At 46.7% G+C, this 16,534-nt stretch overlaps 1 protein-coding gene across 1 annotated transcript; it reads right to left on the reverse strand.

Moving 5' to 3' along the window:
- Positions 1–355: 355 nt before the first annotated feature.
- LOC136466488 (uncharacterized) lies at positions 356–15,618 on the reverse strand. The gene is made up of 3 exons (XM_066464917.1): positions 15,331–15,618; positions 1,696–2,538; positions 356–614 (listed from the first exon to the last, which is right to left on the reverse strand). Exon 2 carries the CDS (start codon positions 2,523–2,525, stop codon positions 1,728–1,730), a length of 798 nt encoding a protein of 265 aa, XP_066321014.1. The 5' UTR covers positions 2,526–2,538; positions 15,331–15,618; the 3' UTR covers positions 356–614; positions 1,696–1,727.
- Between the last annotated feature and the right edge of the window lie 916 nt (positions 15,619–16,534).

The raw sequence follows: 16,534 nt of genomic DNA on the forward strand, positions 1-16,534 counted from the left end.
AAGATGACGGCGTGTAAACTTGAGGTACAGAATGTCATTCCCTCAAGGAAAGATGCAGTGCAGTTTAAAACTGAAGGCACAAACGCACAAACGCTGCATCATAACCCCAGGTTTGTCAGCAATCTAGCAGGCAAGAACACGGAAACGAGGTCTAAATGATAATTATGGCCTTGTTCGTTTCGCTGAAAAAATAAGCCGAAACACTGTTCTGGCTGATTTGTTGTGAGAAAAATATTGTTCCGACTGAAAAAAAAAAACAAAATGAAAAAGACGGATTATAAGAGAAACGAACATGACCTATAGCATAAAGTACTAGGGGGCATTTGTGAGAAGTCAAATCTCAGAGATTCATCGGTTTCACGGTCTCACTGCTAACCCTTTATTATTACATAAGTCGCTGTCAACAACAAACATCCTAAATCAGGAGAGAGAAAAAAGTGAAATAACAGTCTGGTGACAACGCCAATCCTGTAGAGTTGCATAAAAAATGGCAAAAATGATTTCACTAGATCATGGCTGCTCTGCAAATTGGGATATCTGACTAGATCACCAAATTTGGTAATTGTAGTTTGTGCCAAAGCTGTTCTTGTACATTAGGTGGAATATTCATTCACCTACAAAGCAAAATAGAAGCAAGTCACTAGACAACTAGGAGAATTACATAACGAGAATTGGTTGGTGAAAAGTACAGAAATGAATTACCAGAAACTGGACCACTATTCAATACTGACAAAATATGCAAACTAAACAAGGCAATTTACACTTAACAAAGTTGGGGATAGCAGATGTGAAGGTAATGATGTTCAGTGCAGGAGATTTACTGAATGCAAGAGAGTCTAGTACAAAATAGAAACACAGTTTTCCTTGGAATTAGTTATGTGTCAGACATCTTGTCCTTTTTTTTTTCTCAAACAATATCTTGTTCAACCTTACTAGCTGAGATCATTTGAGTATCTTCAGCACTAAACTGTACACCCTCCTTTGCAAAATTTAGGTTGTTTTAGTTTTGTCATAAATCAAACTTCTCTAACTTTGACCAAGTTGATAGAAAAATGTATTAACATCCATAATATAAACACACTATCAGTATCAATACATATTCATGGTGGATTTAATGAAACTAATTTGATGTTGCACATGTTGTTGCATTTTCTTATAAGCTTGGTCAACATTAGAGAAGTTTAACTTAAGACAACAAAAACAACTTACATTTTGGAACAGATTGCAGTAACTGAAATTCCCTAGCTCAGCTGTCACTGTCCAAAACTCTAAACATGTATTCTGAATTCTTGATAATACTAAACATACACTTAGTGACCAGTAACATGGAACTCAATTACTTGAGTAGAGGTCATGTTTGGTCTATCTTCTCTTCCACAACACATCACTAGCAGTAAGAAATCAGATTCTAAATTTGCATGCAAAAATGAGATTCTAAATTTGCACGCAAAGCACTTAATACATTAAATCCTTCAAAACCTACATAAGCAACTGCAAGCATGACTTAGGTGGGGAAAGCCTAAACAAGGCATTTCCCACAAGTAAGAAATTTTGTATGCCATGTGAAGCATTTGACACAAAAATGTGATAATGTATTAGAAAACATCTGATCATCACAGGTTCCTTTTTACGAATGAAAACTCTAACCCAAATAGAATGCAAATCAATGAAGAAATTTGACTAAACTGTCCTCACCTTATGTGGAGACAGTTTCCTCCCTAGAATTCTCAGCGAAGTTTCTCCTTCACAGAGTGCTTCTTGGCCGCTTCCCGCACCTTTTCAATATATCCTTCAATTGGTGGTGTGAGTGTCGCCATGTACCGGTTTGCAGGGAATGGTGTCATGTCAGGTACCATAGCAGCAGCTCGCAGCTTCTCAGGGAGAGCAGCAATGGCCTCCTTTTTGAGGGTCAGAAGTGTTGACTCTGCTGTTTGCCTTGCACGGTGCCGCCGCATTAGCACACGACTGTACTCTTTGGCAAGTCGCCGACCATCCTCGACTGTGAGCTCATACTTGGGGATTGCCTCCTCATCAACTAGCCCAAGACTGATATAGTCAAGGCCTGGTGGACCCATAAGCACACGGTCTCCTTCACCTCCACCAGTACCTTTGGATTTGGCTTTAGCTTTGGCCTTGGCTACATCAAGCTCGCGTTGCCTCTCCTTGGAGACAAGTCCCAGTTCCTCACGTTTAGCTTCGCGAAGATGCTCCTTGGGTGACAAGTGCCGCAGCGGAGTAGAGGCATTGAGACAAGACTCTGAAATATTAGTAATGCGCTCAATGGCCTCACGCCGACCACGGCCACCGCCGCCTCCACCAGTGGAAGGTGCCCCTTTCTTCGCTCCGATGGTGGAACGCTTCAAAGGCTGACCTGCTTTGAGCTTAGCCTTTCCTTTGGCTGTGCGACTCACTGGTGCACGCTGTTGAAGCTGGTGGCGCTGACTGGTCACACCAGATGCCAGTGCTGGGCTTATAGTTAGTGTTTTGAGACGCCGAAACATGATGCCCCGTGCACTGGAAGCCATCCAAATACCTTTGCTGCAGCAATGAGAAATATGCAATTAACTTGACTTTTCCTTTCTTTTCTTTTGTGGACATACAAAGATAGTTTTCATGAAGGCAGTTAATCAAAATGAGCAGGCACGATCCAATAAAACAATTAAGCAGCACAAGTGAATGCTAAATACAAAATCAGATGTGTCTGAACCACATCAATGGAACATGTATTAAGAAAAACAAGTACTGGTTATGTCCAACAGAGAACAAAATGATAGGAAATATGAAGCGGCATCTCTGACAGACATGATAGTTGATAAATTACGATGTGTTCAGGGAAGGGCACAGGAAATCGACTGACAATACATTGTCACCAGCACCTCCAGATCCAAACAGCCCTGACCATTCAAACTCTAGTAACAGCTTCAGACACGAAAAGAAGCCAGGGAAACAAAAAATCCAAAAGCCACCTTGGGTTGCAGAGGTAAGGAGCTCACAATCTAGCATGGCGGCATGGGTAAACATCAGCAGCGCATGTGCCATACCAGAGTTGGGTATGCCCATGTCAAAGAAAACATTTTGTGAAAGGGCAAATGGGGATTTGATTACCTCTGAAAGAGTGAATTTCAGACTGAAAGGAACCAGCTGGATGGAGATTGGAGGGCGTTGAACATCAGCCTTGGCCGAGGCGACGTGCCAAGGCAGCCGAGCGGGTGACCAGCTGCTGGAGTCGTTGGCGGGCGGCGGCGGCGCCAGTTGGCAACGGACTATAGGCGGCCGGCCACGGTCCAGCGAACGAACGGAGCGCTGGAGCTGCGATGCCGTGACGCCACGTGACGGCTGGAGCAGGGGCACACGGTGGGGACAGCGCGACGGCGATGCTGCCGGCGCCCAACTTCTCTAGGTGGCGTTTGGATATATGGAAACAGGGGGTGGGAAAGGGAAATGGGAAGACAGATTGCTCCAAACCCATGTTTGGGTATATGGTTTGGGAAGAAACAGGGTATGGGTAAGGGTTAGGCGCTTCATCATTCAAAACCCACCGGCGCGGGTGGGTTTGGGTGGGATACGGTGAAGTGGCATGCAAAATTACCCTTTTGCCATTGAAAAGTCACTCGCAAATAAAGCTCGGTGGCCTCTGTGGCTCTGTTCGTCTCCCCAATCCACCGCACGCGCCTCCCTGGACGCCGCCGCCCTCCACAGCCTCCACCGCGCGCTCGTGTCCCGGCGCCGCCGCAGCCGCGCACCCGACTGCCTTGGCGACCCCTAGCCTCGACGTCAGCGCCGTCGCCACTTGCCCTCGTGTCTGCAACCACAGCTCCCTCGGCCCTCGCTAAATCTCCGGCCACAAATCCAATTTGGCTCCGGCACGGCGGCCGCCGACCAGCTTGAGCAGGTGATTTTTCTATTCCTTACTTCCCGTCTCAGTTCGTGCCCTCCATTTTGATTCTTCGTTGATAGATGCCTGCTTTCTCCCATGCTTGATGATTGGTTGTGCATCCTGTCCAACGGAACTTCCTAGTCTGGTGGATCTTGCACGAATCTGAAGTTTCATGTATGGAAAAATTACGTGAAAAAAATCACTGTTGGTTGGTTTGTTCCCAGATGCCTTCTAGATTAACTAATATAATAAGTACTAGTGCTCTTTTACTTACTTCATTAGCCTAGTGCGTTGATCTTCTATAGGATATATGCATGCTTTTGGTTTTGCCTACCAATGTCTAGTACGTACATTACGCCACTGCATTTCAGTGGTCATTTTGGCTAACGTATCTTCACATGTTTAATTAGCCTGCATCCATAGGAATATGCGATTTTCTCTGTATGGTTAACGAACTGTAAAATATTTTATGCATGAATCATTTTTTTAACCTAACATTGACTTCACAAATACAGAGAGATAATGGCTCCAGGGTGTAGCAATATCTTGATGCATCCTGGGGGTTCCTTTTCAAAGCAAGGTGAACTAACTTATGATGGAGGCGATATCACACTTTTTCCAAAAATCGAGATGGACAAAATGTCCTACTACCGTTTAGCACAGCTGGCTAAAACTGTAGGCTTCAAGGAAGGCGATACTCTCTACTATGACATTCCTGGCCATAGCCTTGATGACGCTGGTATTGACCACCTCAAAGATGATGCTTCTGTTTGTGACAAGATGAAGTATTCGAATCAGGCCAAGTTTCTAGAGGTTTACATTAAGCATAATGAAAATGTTGTTAGCACCTATCCAACTAGTGATGATGCGGCCCAACAAGACAACACTGACGAGGTATTATTTATGCTTCAGTGTACCTAATCTTGTCATGCATATTTTAATTAATTGTGGTTTGCGCACTGTTTGATTGTGTGTCTATGTTTGCCAGTGGATGTCTTGTTTTGCTCCTATGTGTTTTGAGTGTAGCGAACCCAAACTTGAAGCTATTATTAATTTCAAATTTTATTTCACAGAAATGGCCCGTCCTTAAGCAAAGAGAGACATCCTAGTCTTATGCCAACAAATGGAACGCCGTAGAATAAGGCTTCTGATGGCATTACATGTGCTAGTACTGCATTGCCTCCTATTGATTAGAAAGCGTCAGATCAGGCTAATTAGGGAGCCTTGTAGGTTTGACCCAGAAAGTCGATCAAAAAATTTGAATGACATCATCTATGAAGTGACATCCTGTGTGTTGAGCAACTGCGGATGGATAGGCGGTGCTTTTGGACTTTGTGTAATTTGGTCACAGATATTGGGGGATTAAGGGATACTAGAAATGTCAAGGTGGAGGAGATGGTTGCAATGTTTCTACATATACTAGCTTAACTTAGTGCCCTGTCTCTGTATTCAATGCAAATTTTTATTTCATGAATAATCAGTTTTATACATCTTCAGATTTTATTTTATTTTTTGTATGAAATAGACGTGCAAGGGACGCAAAACTATAAAGCTAAGTAAGAGGAGAGACAAGAGATAGTGGACTGCAGAAGAGGAAAAGGTACTTATTGATGTATTGTATGATATGAATGACTGGTTGGAAGGTGGACACAGGTCACAAGTCTAGGTACCTTCAGTTTATTGAGAAAGAGCTCGCTAAAAGACTCCCAAATGCTTGTATCAAAGCTGATCCTCATGTTGCTTCTATAGTGAAGACACTTAAGAAGCTATTGTCCTATATATTGGATATTCAACAATCTGGTAGTGGCTTTGGTTGGGATGATGAAAAAAAAATGGTTGTCGGAGACAAAGAGCAATTCATGGGTTGGACAAAGGTATAGAAGGACATGCATACATGTATCATACTTTTTTTTTCCAATTACATTTTTTTTAAAGAATCACATTTATTTGTTGCTAATAGCATAATATGTATGCAGAGTCGCCCTGGAGCAACAGCTTTGTATGGGAAGCCCTTTGTGAATTTTGATAAGCTATTTGAGGTTTATGCTAAACTCCGCCTATGTTGAGGCGCCTTTGGTGTCCCAGCATAGCAGGTCCCAAGCCCTGGTAAAGGAGGAGGGTTGTGTTAGGCGCGGCGAGCCAATGTAAAAACTTAACCACTTTTATGGAGATGATGATAGCTAACACTTTCTTTCGTAAGAGACAGTCCCATTCAGTGACCTTTAGTAGCGGCTAGTACTTTAGTCAAATCGACTTTTTCCTTACAAGGAGGGATAAACGAACATGCGTGGACTGTAAGGTGATACCTGGAGAATGTGTGGTTGCTCAACACAAGCTGGTGGTGGCTGACTTCCACTTTCTGGTGCAAGCTCGTGGGAACAAACAAGTTAGGGTTGCTAGAACGAAGTGGTGGAAATTAGAAGGGAAGGCATCAAAGGTCTTTAAGAAAAAGGTCATTGAAGAGGGCCCTTGGAAGGATGAAGGCGATGCAAACAACATGTGGGAGAAGATGGCAACATGCGTTCGGAAGGTTGCTTCAGAGGTGCTTGGAGTGACTAAAGGGAGCGGATGCGACTCGAAAGACACTCGGTGGTGGAATGAAGATGTGCAAAAGGCTATTAAGGAAAAGAAGCAGTGCTATAAGCGATTGTATCATGACATGTGTGCAGACAACATAGAGAAGTACAAGGTGGCAAAGAAGACTGCAAAACGAGCGGTGAGTGAGGCAAAGGCGCGAGCCTATGAGGACCTTTACCAACGTTTGAGTACGAAGGAAGGAGAGAAGGACATTTATAGGATGGCTAGAGCTCGCGATGGGAAGACAAGGGACTTCAATCAAGTCAAGTGCATAAATGATGAGAGGAAGCAGCTCTTGGTGAAGGAGGATGAGACCAGACATAGATGGCAAGAGTATTTTGATAAATTGTTCAATGGTGAGAATGAGAACACCACCGTTCAGCTGGACGAATCGTTTGATGACACTAATAGGCGCTTTGTGCGGAGGATTCAAGAATCGAAGATCAGAGAAGCCTTGAAAAGGATGAAAGGGGGCAAAGCGATGGGCCCTGATGGTTTCCCAATCAAGGTATGGAGATGTCTCGGGGATATAGCTATAGTATAGCTAACCAAGATGTTCAACAATATCTTTTGATCGAACAAGATGCCTGAGAAGTGGAGAAGAAACATATTGGTATCAATCTACAAGAACAAGGGAGATATCCAAAGTTGTACTAATTATCAGGAATTTAAGTTGATGAGCCACACTATGAAGTTATGGGAGAGAGTCATCGAGCAGCGCCTGCGAGGAACGACGCAGATATCAACAAACCAATTTGGTTTCATGCCTGGAAGGTCAACCACAGAAGCAACCTTCTTAATAAGACAGGTTATGGAGCGGTTTAGAGAGCAGAAGAAGTACGTCCACTTGGTTTTCATTGACTTAGAGAAGGCTTATGACAAGATACCAAGAAATGTTATATGGTGGTCTTTGGACAAACATAAAGTACCATCAAAGTACGTGACCCTCATCAAGGACATGTACAACAATGTTGTGACTAGTGTTCGAACAAACGATGGTAACACAGATTACTTCCCGATTAAAATTAGACTTCATCAAGGGTCAGCCTTAAGCTTGTATCTCTTTGCCTTGGTAATGGATGAGGTTACCAGGAACATACAAGGGGATATCCCTTGGTGTATGTTGTTCGTTAATGATGTAGTGTTAGTGGACAAAAGCCAGGCGGGACTAAATAGGGAACTAGAGTTATGGCGGCAGACCCTTGAGTCTAAAGGTTTTAGATTAAGCAAAACTAAAACCGAATACATGAGATGCGACTTTGGCGGAGCTGCACAGGAGGAGGGAGATGTGAGTTTGGAAGGTCAAATAGTGCCTAAGAAGGATACCTTTCGGTATCTATGATCGATGCTACAGAGGGATGGAGATATTGATGCGGACGTTAGCCATAGAATCAAAGCAGAGTGGATCAAGTGGCGACAAGCTTTTAGCATTCTCTATGACAAGAGAGTACCACAAAAGCTAAAAGGCAAGTTTTATAGAACGGCGATTAGACCGGCTATGTTGTATAGAGCAGAATGTTGGCCTACAAAGATTCGACATGTTCAACAACTGAGTGTTGCAGAAATGCGTATGTTGCGATGGATTTGTGGTCACACAAGAATGGACCGAGTTCGGAACGATGATATATGTGATCGCCTAGGGGTAGCACCAATTGAAGAAAAACTTGTCCAACATCGGTTGAGGTGGTTTGGCCATGTCCAAAGGAGACCTCCAGAGGCACCAGTGCATTGTGGAGTCCTAAGCCAAGCTAATAATATGAGGAGAGGTAGAGGAAGACCAAAACTGACACAGGGGGAGACAATAAAAAGATATTTGAAAGCTTAGGATATACCTAGAGATCTATGTTTGAATAGCAGTGCTTGAAAAGCAGCTATTGAAGTGTCTGTGTAGCTGTAAGCCCTGCTTCCCAGGCACATTTAGTGCTTTTAAGTTTTTAGCTAATCTATGTCATTAAGTCCTTGGGTAGCTCAAGAGGTGTGCGGGTACCCAGGCAGTTTTTCTTGTCTAGTAAAAGCTCTAGTGAGCTGTATGTAATCAATGCAGTTCTTATCCTATATATATATATTGCAATGCAGTCATCTGGGTGACTAAGCCCTGGCTGATTATTGCTCTGTTACCTCCAACAATTGGTATCAGAGCATAGGTTAGACACCTTCTCACCTTCTCATCTTCTCCATGACGTCAACCTCCTCTGAGCGCCGGGCTAGGAAGACCAAGGGAGCCACTGAGGGCGAGCTGGGCGACCCCTCTGGCAGGGCTGCGCGCCTGAAGGCAGCAGAGGAGGCGGCGGCGCTGGCTGTCGAGGCGGCACAGCAGGCTGCAGCAGCCGCGGAGGCGGCGGCCAGGACAGCGCAGGAGCTGCGGGCGGAGATAGCAGCAGAGAAGGGAGATGAGGAGGAGGAGGAGGAGGAAGAAGAGGAGGAGGACCGGAGGAACCGGCGGCCACGGACTCCGCCGCGGGACAGGCGCCGTTCGCAGTCACCACTGCGTGACCGAAGGCGTCGTGGCGGTGGTCGCTATGAGTCGCCGCATGGCAGGGTGGTCTACCGCGATTCCGGCAGCGGCACATCATGGCCAATGCTGGACAAGACCAACTATTATGAGTGGAGCCAGACGATGAAGCTCAGGATGCAGGCGCGCGACCTCTGGGAAGCTGTCGAAGGAGGCCCAGTGCAGTTTCGCGACGACAGGCGAGCTCTGGAGGTGATCGTCGCTGCTGTGCCCAAGGAGTTGGGGCTCCCGCTCCTCGACAAGGCGACGGCAAAAGAGGCATGGGATGCCATCGCTGCGACTCGTATCGGTGTGGACAGGGTCCGCCGAGCGACGTTGCAGCGACTGCGTCGGGAGTGGGAGAACATTGACGTCAAGCCTGGCGAGCCGGTGGAGGATTTTGCCCTGCGGCTGTCAACTCTGCACCAGCAGCTGGTGCTTCATGGAGACAGGGACATCGATGAGGCGCGTGTCGTGGAAAAGTTTCTGCGCACGGTGCCGACCAAGTACGCGCAGATCGTCGTCGCCATTGAGCAGTTCCTCGACTTCGAGGCGCTCACGCTTGAAGAGGTGACAGGAAGGCTCAAGGCGGTGGATGACCGTGAAGCGCAAGCTGTGACAGAGCCGGTGTCCATCAACGGCAAGCTGCTGTACACTGAGGAGCAGTGGCGTGCGCGTTTGAGGAAGGAGAAGAAAGGCGTAGAAGAAGCTGGCAGTTCTGGTTTCAAGAACCAGCGCGGCGGTGGCGGAGGACGCAGCCGCGGAGGTGGACGCGGACGGGGCAGAGGTGCTGGCCGTGGCGGCGGACGTGGAGAAGGCAATGGCGCCGGCCGTGTTGGCCCCAACACGTGCCTCAACTGCCATCAGGAAGGGCATTGGGCGCGTGAATGTCCCCAGCCGCGCCGTGATGGAACAGAGCGCGGCGGCGGGGGAGGAAATCGTGGTGGACGCGGTGGCGGAAACCGTGGAGGAGGCCGTGGCGGTGGTAACCAAGCTGGGCAGCAAGGAGGACATGAAGGGCGTGCCCAGTTTGCTGAGTGTGAGGAAGATGCAGCTCTGTTTCTGTCTCACGGCTTCATTGAGATGGAACAGAGCACGCCGGAGCTCAACTATACAGCACAGCGCGTTGAGTTCTTTGAGCCACGTGCGCGTGCTTATCTGGGAGCAGATGATGAAGAGATGGCTGGCGGCTGGTACCTTGATTCAGGCGCAACACACCACATGACTGGGCAGCGTGACCTGTTTTCAGACCTGAACACGGACGTTCAAGGCACGGTTCGGTTCGGGGACGCGTCCAAGGTGGAAATCAAGGGCGTTGGCTCAATTGTTTTTGAAGCAAAGACTGGTGAGCATCGTGTTCTTCATGGAGTTTATTTCATTCCGGCATTGAAGAACTCGATCATGAGCCTCGGTCAACTTGATGAGAATGGCTCAAAGGTGGTGATTGATGATGGAGTACTGCGGATTTGGGAACGCAGCAGCGGCCGCCTACTGGCCAAGGTGAGGCGTGGCGCGAACCGGCTGTATGTACTGCATATGAAGACAGCACAGCCAGTGTGTCTTGCTGTGCGCAGGGATGAGGAGGCGTGGAAATGGCATGAGCGTTTTGGGCATCTGAATTTTGAGGCCCTGCGGAGGCTTGGCAAGGAGGAAATGGCAAGAGGGATGCCAAAGATCGATCATGTTGAGCAAGTGTGTGACACTTGTGTCACCACCAAACAGAGGAGGCGATCATTTCCTGCTGCAGCAACATATCGTGCTCAGGATCACCTTGAATTGGTGCATGGTGATCTCTGTGGGCCAGTTACACCAGCAACTTCGGCAGGTAATCGCTATATTCTGCTGCTTGTAGATGATGCCACACGATTCATGTGGGCAGTGCTGCTGTCATCTAAGGATGCTGCAGCAGATGCTATCATAAAGGTGAAGGCTGCTGCAGAGGTGGAGAGTGGGCGTAAACTGAAAGTTCTGCGCACAGATAATGGAGGAGAGTTTACTGTTGCAGAATTTGCTGCTTATTGTGCCAATGAAGGAGTCAAAAGGCATTACAGTGCTCCTCATTCACCACAGCAGAATGGCGTGGTGGAGCGTAGAAATCAAACCGTGGTGGCCATGGCACGTGCCTTACTCAAGCAGCGCCAGATGCCAGCCAAGTTTTGGGGGGAGGCAGTGATGACTGCTGTGCATATTCTGAATCGGTCACCAACCAAGGCTCTAGGTGATGTCACTCCTTATGAAGCATGGCATGGCCGAGCACCCACTGTTGGCCATCTGAAGGTGTTTGGTTGTGTGGCATATACTCGCCGTTTGTCTCAGCTCAGGAAACTTGATGATCGTGGTGAAGCTGGAGTATTTATTGGCTATGCTGAAGGAGCCAAAGCCTATCGAGTTTTTGATCCAGCATCTCAGCGTGTACGTGTCAGCCGAGATGTGGTTTTTGATGAAGGAAGAGGTTGGGATTGGACATCACCAGCAGCAGGTACGTCTGGGGCAGCTGGTAGTGATTTTGTGGTGGAATTTCCTTGGGAGGAAGAAGTCCCTGGAGCTGGAGGTTCAGTGCAGTCACACTCATCTCCTCAGCCCCATTCTGCCTCACCTGAAGCTTTTCCAGCAGCAGAATCGGTGCTTGATGCAGGAGAAGAGGTGTCTGAGACATCCAGAACGCCTTCACCACCACCAGCTCCAGCCAGCCCACAAGTGGAGCACGTGACTCCCTTGGAAGATGATGAGGAACGGCTGGACACTTATCACAACGACGAGCAGCTGCGCTATCGTACCATAGATGGCATATTGGGCGGGGAACAGGAAGTTCCGCCGCCGGCGCAGCGCTTGTTCGCAGAGCTCCACCTCACCCACTCTGGGGAACCCATTTCTTATGCAGAGGCAAAAGATGATCCTGCATGGCAGGCAGCAATGAAAGAGGAGCTGCGCGCTGTTGAGCGCAATGGCACCTGGGAGCTTGTGTCTCCCCGAGCTGGCCATCGGCCAATTTCTCTAAAATGGGTCTACAAGCTGAAGAAAGATGAGAAAGGAGATGTGATCAAGCACAAGGCTCGGCTTGTTGCTCGTGGGTTTGTGCAGCAAGAGGGTGTTGATTATGAGGATGTGTTCGCTCCTGTTGCGCGCATAGAATCAGTGAGACTGTTGCTTGCTCTAGCTGCCCAGGAAGGATGGACTGTTCATCATATGGATGTCAAGTCAGCTTTTCTAAATGGAGAGCTCAAGGAAGAAGTATATGTCCAGCAGCCACCTGGGTTTGCTATTCCTGGGGAAGAAAGCAAGGTATATCGCTTGCACAAAGCTTTGTATGGGCTGAAGCAGGCACCCAGGGCGTGGAACGCTAAGTTGGACTCTACTCTGAAGGAAATGGGGTTCAAACAGAGCAAACATGAAGCAGCAATTTACAGGAAAGGTTCAGAGGGCTCAGTGTTGCTGGTTGGGGTCTATGTTGATGATCTGATTATCACTGGAGCAGTCAAAGATGAAGTAAAGGCTTTCAAGGAAAGGATGAAATCCACCTTTGAGATGAGTGACTTGGGTTTGCTCAGTTTCTACCTTGGCATTGAAGTACAGCAAGGCAAGAATGGGATCACCATGAGGCAGACTCACTATGCCAAGAAAATCCTAGAACTGGGAGGCATGTCTGATTGCAATCCAGCAGCTACACCAATGGAAGAGCGTCTGAAGCTCAGCAAGCATAGCACTGCCAAGGAGGTGGATCCAACTCAGTATAGGAGGCTGGTTGGAAGCTTGAGATACCTGGTTCATACCAGGCCTGATTTGGCTTTCTCAGTGGGCTATGTGAGCAGATTCTTGGAGAAACCGACCACTGAGCACCAGCAAGCAGTCAAGAGGGTGCTGAGGTACTTGGCTGGAACATTGGACTATGGTCTGCAGTTCAAAAGAGCCCCAAATTCTGCTAGGTTTGTGGGCTACTGTGATTCAGACCTAGCCGGTGATATTGACTCCAGCAAAAGCACAACAGGTTGTCTGTTCTTCTTTGGCAACAGCTTGGTCAGCTGGCAATCTATCAAGCAGAGGGTGGTGGCTTTGTCTAGTTGTGAGGCTGAATATATGGCTATGACTTCAGCAGCAACACAAGCCCTGTGGCTGTCAAGATTGTTGGCTGATCTGTTGGGAAGAAAGGTGGAGACTGTGGAACTGAGGGTTGACAACAAGTCTGCAATTGCACTTGCTAAGAACCCTGTCTTCCATGACAGGAGCAAACATATCAGAGTTAAGCAACATTTTATCAGGGATTGTATTGAAGAAGGCAGCATCAGGACTGAGTACATCCCTACAGCTGATCAATTGGCAGACATTCTCACTAAGGCTTTGGGCAAGGCCAAGCTTGAAGATATGAGAAGCAGAATTGGCATCAAGCAGATCAAGAAGGGTTGAAGCAGGTCTTAGGGGGAGAACTGTAGCTGTAAGCCCTGCTTCCCAGGCACATTTAGTGCTTTTAAGTTTTTAGCTAATCTATGTCATTAAGTCCTTGGGTAGCTCAAGAGGTGTGCGGGTACCCAGGCAGTTTTTCTTGTCTAGTAAAAGCTCTAGTGAGCTGTATGTAATCAATGCAGTTCTTATCCTATATATATATATTGCAATGCAGTCATCTGGGTGACTAAGCCCTGGCTGATTATTGCTCTGTTACCTCCAACAGTCTGAACCGTGACTTAGGGCTCTTGGTGGGTTTCAACTCTAGCCTAACCCAACTTGCTTGTGACTGAAAGGTTATGTTGTTGTTGTTGTTGTATTTGAGGTTTATGCTAGTGACTTAGCAAAAGGAGTGAAGGCTAAAGGCCCTGGAGATCAGTTTGAATTGCATGAAAAACTATCCTCAGGAAATGTGAATGAAGGAACCCAGCAGTTTGAAAATGCAGTTGACTCCCCATTCACAACCATCATCTCATGGTACCATCCTAGGCAGTGGAATTAAATCTGCAGCCTATCGTAAGAGGGTTTTTCTAGATGATGTCGTGTTTGCATCGGAGTTTTCTAATATTTCTAAAGCACTCAGTAGTCTTGTGCAAGTTGAAGCAGCCAATGCAGAGGCTATGAATGCACTGCAGTCTGCATTTACCCAGGAACTTGAGGCTCAAAAGCGGACTGCTGAAAGGAGGGAGCAATTGTTCACCGTGCTTGCAAAGTTTACTGAGTTTACTTAAGATCAAATCGTGAAGGCTGCTCTAATAATTGGTCAGAATGAGGAAAGGCTGAATCTGTTCTTTACTACTCCAGATGAATTCAAAACTGAGTTTGTTCGTCAAAGTCCTGAAAAAATCTAAAAAGCTCTAATTTAGTCATGCATGTGGAGATCGTGTGCTTCCTTTTGTGTATAGTATATAATAAGTAGCATGCTGAACTCCAAGGTAGTGGAAGTAGTCAACCATGGTTGACCAAAATTATGAACTTCATTTTGCATGGTGGTCATCTGTATATTTTGTGTGTAGACAAAAATTTCAAATGCAGTGGAGATTGTGTTCTCACTGCATGGTGGTAAGTTGTATATTTTGGTGCTGTGAAGTCAGAAACAAAGGTGACTTCCAGTTACTCGGAGTCTTGCTGGAACTCTTTATCAAAATTTGTTGGCACTAACATGTACAAATGGGCTATGTGCATGTATGCCTTAATGAATCGATGCTTCAAAAACTTGTTTTTAGCCTTTGCACTTTTATTTTGTGTACATGCCAAGTGATTGATCAGTAGTGAGCTATAGCTCTGTGATGGTTATTCTGTGTCCTGAATAAGGGTATTATTATGGTCATAAAAAATTTATTTCCATTCCTGATCCCACTTCATGCCAAACAAGGGTATGGGTTTGAAGTTTTATATTCCTATCTCATACCCACCTCTTCCTATCCACCCTAGGGTTTCTCGATTCTGTGTACTGCGTTCCGCTCCTCGAAGGACAGACGCTCGCTGGTGACGGGAATTGGGGAGTTACCAGGGAGCGTGAAGGGCCGCTTGATGGGCCGTCGGGTGTGGCCTATGGGCTACTTTGCGTTATAAGAGATGAGAATAACAGAGAGTAATAAATTGAGACATTAACTATACTATATATACATGTATATATCTCTACACAAACTAATAATTTTCTCCCCAAAAATATTGGGTATGCACCCAGGCACAACAGTGGGTCCGCCCAACATAAGCAAGTAGGATCAACAAATAGCCATTCCATCCTCCCAGTGGTGGACCCAGGATCACAAATTCACATTTCACCATCTGTCAATCACCAATTTCAGGCATACGGAAACCTTCATCTCTACTGTCTACTACCAACTACGGATCCATACTTCACCATCAATCAATGGCCAATGTCAAGCGCGTGCAAGCAGCAAAGCATCAGTCTACAGTCAGTCTCAGTACTCATTTTACTCACCAGAGATGCAGTCTTGCAAAGACGGCGAGGAGCAGTGGCACTGCGCAGGCCGCAGGGGTGCTGGCCGCCGGCAGCCCAGGCGCCCAGAGGAGCTGCGGCTGCGCAGCCCGGCAGCCCGCGGCGGAGGACGGGGACGGCCGGACGCGCGGGGCAGGTCCGCGCCGGCGCTCAGCAGGAAGGGCACAGGATCAGGAGAGGCGTGGTCGAGGTCGCCGATTAGCCGCCGCCACGGGATGACGGGGAAGGCCAGACCCCACCCCAGACGGGAGTTGCCGAGTTGGGACTGGAGTCGTGAGGGGGCGGGTAGGGCACCAGCGTGAGAGAGAGAGAGGTCCATGGTTAAACAGGCCTGGGCTTTTCTTGAGCCGGGCCCTTTGATGCGAGGTACTGTACTAAGAATACTCTAGGCCCAATTCCAAGGTAATCCTGGGCCTGTATGGAGTTATGGAGTACCACTGAGCCCACCCCTGTGATTGACGAGAATATACTTAGTTTCGAAAGTGGTTGGTTGTGTTTGAACTTTGAAGTATTTTCTGTTTGTGAACATGACGCCATTATTTAATTTTGATCGTGCTAGTGATATTCTATCACCAAACCACTGGATTCGCGATAAAAACAAATTATGTGGTCCAAATAAGAATATCAAGTGTTTAAGACACCATGCATATGATAGATTCTGCTAAACCATCGTAGCGGCTCCGTTCGCTTCGCTGAAAAAACAAGCCGAAATACTGTTCCGCTAATTTGTTGTGAGAGAAAAATATTGTTCCGACTGAAAAAACAAGACGAAAAAGACGGATTATAAGATAAGCGAACATGGCCCATGTTTGCTTGGATTTCACCAATAGGGAAATCAATACTATGTACTAGAACCCATCCATCTTCACTATTAATAATATCAATAAGTGCCCTCACATAAATAAAATGACAAAAATCCTTACATACAGTCAAAACTTATACCAATACTTTTTAATTAAATAATAAGCAACATCTCCAACATTCATAAGTGAATAAATATAGCTATTTATGACACCATGTGGCAGAACCGCCTAATCTAATGTCTCCTAAAAGTATTTGTCTTCCATTAGATACTAAGTACCCAAGAGACGACACTAAACTATGCAGTTTCGTCGAGCACACCCTAAGGGAGAACTCGAAAATCCACATTTTTCCATCAGGACCATAAATGAGAGAATAAAGCTTA

This window comes from Miscanthus floridulus, chromosome 7 (assembly GCF_019320115.1).
Source record: "Miscanthus floridulus cultivar M001 chromosome 7, ASM1932011v1, whole genome shotgun sequence".
Taxonomy (NCBI): domain Eukaryota; kingdom Viridiplantae; phylum Streptophyta; class Magnoliopsida; order Poales; family Poaceae; genus Miscanthus; species Miscanthus floridulus.

Coding starts and splice junctions, on each gene's coding strand:
- LOC136466488 (XM_066464917.1), bottom strand. CDS start 2,525: ATGGCTTCCAGTGCACGGGGCATCATGTTTCGGCGTCTCAAAACACTA.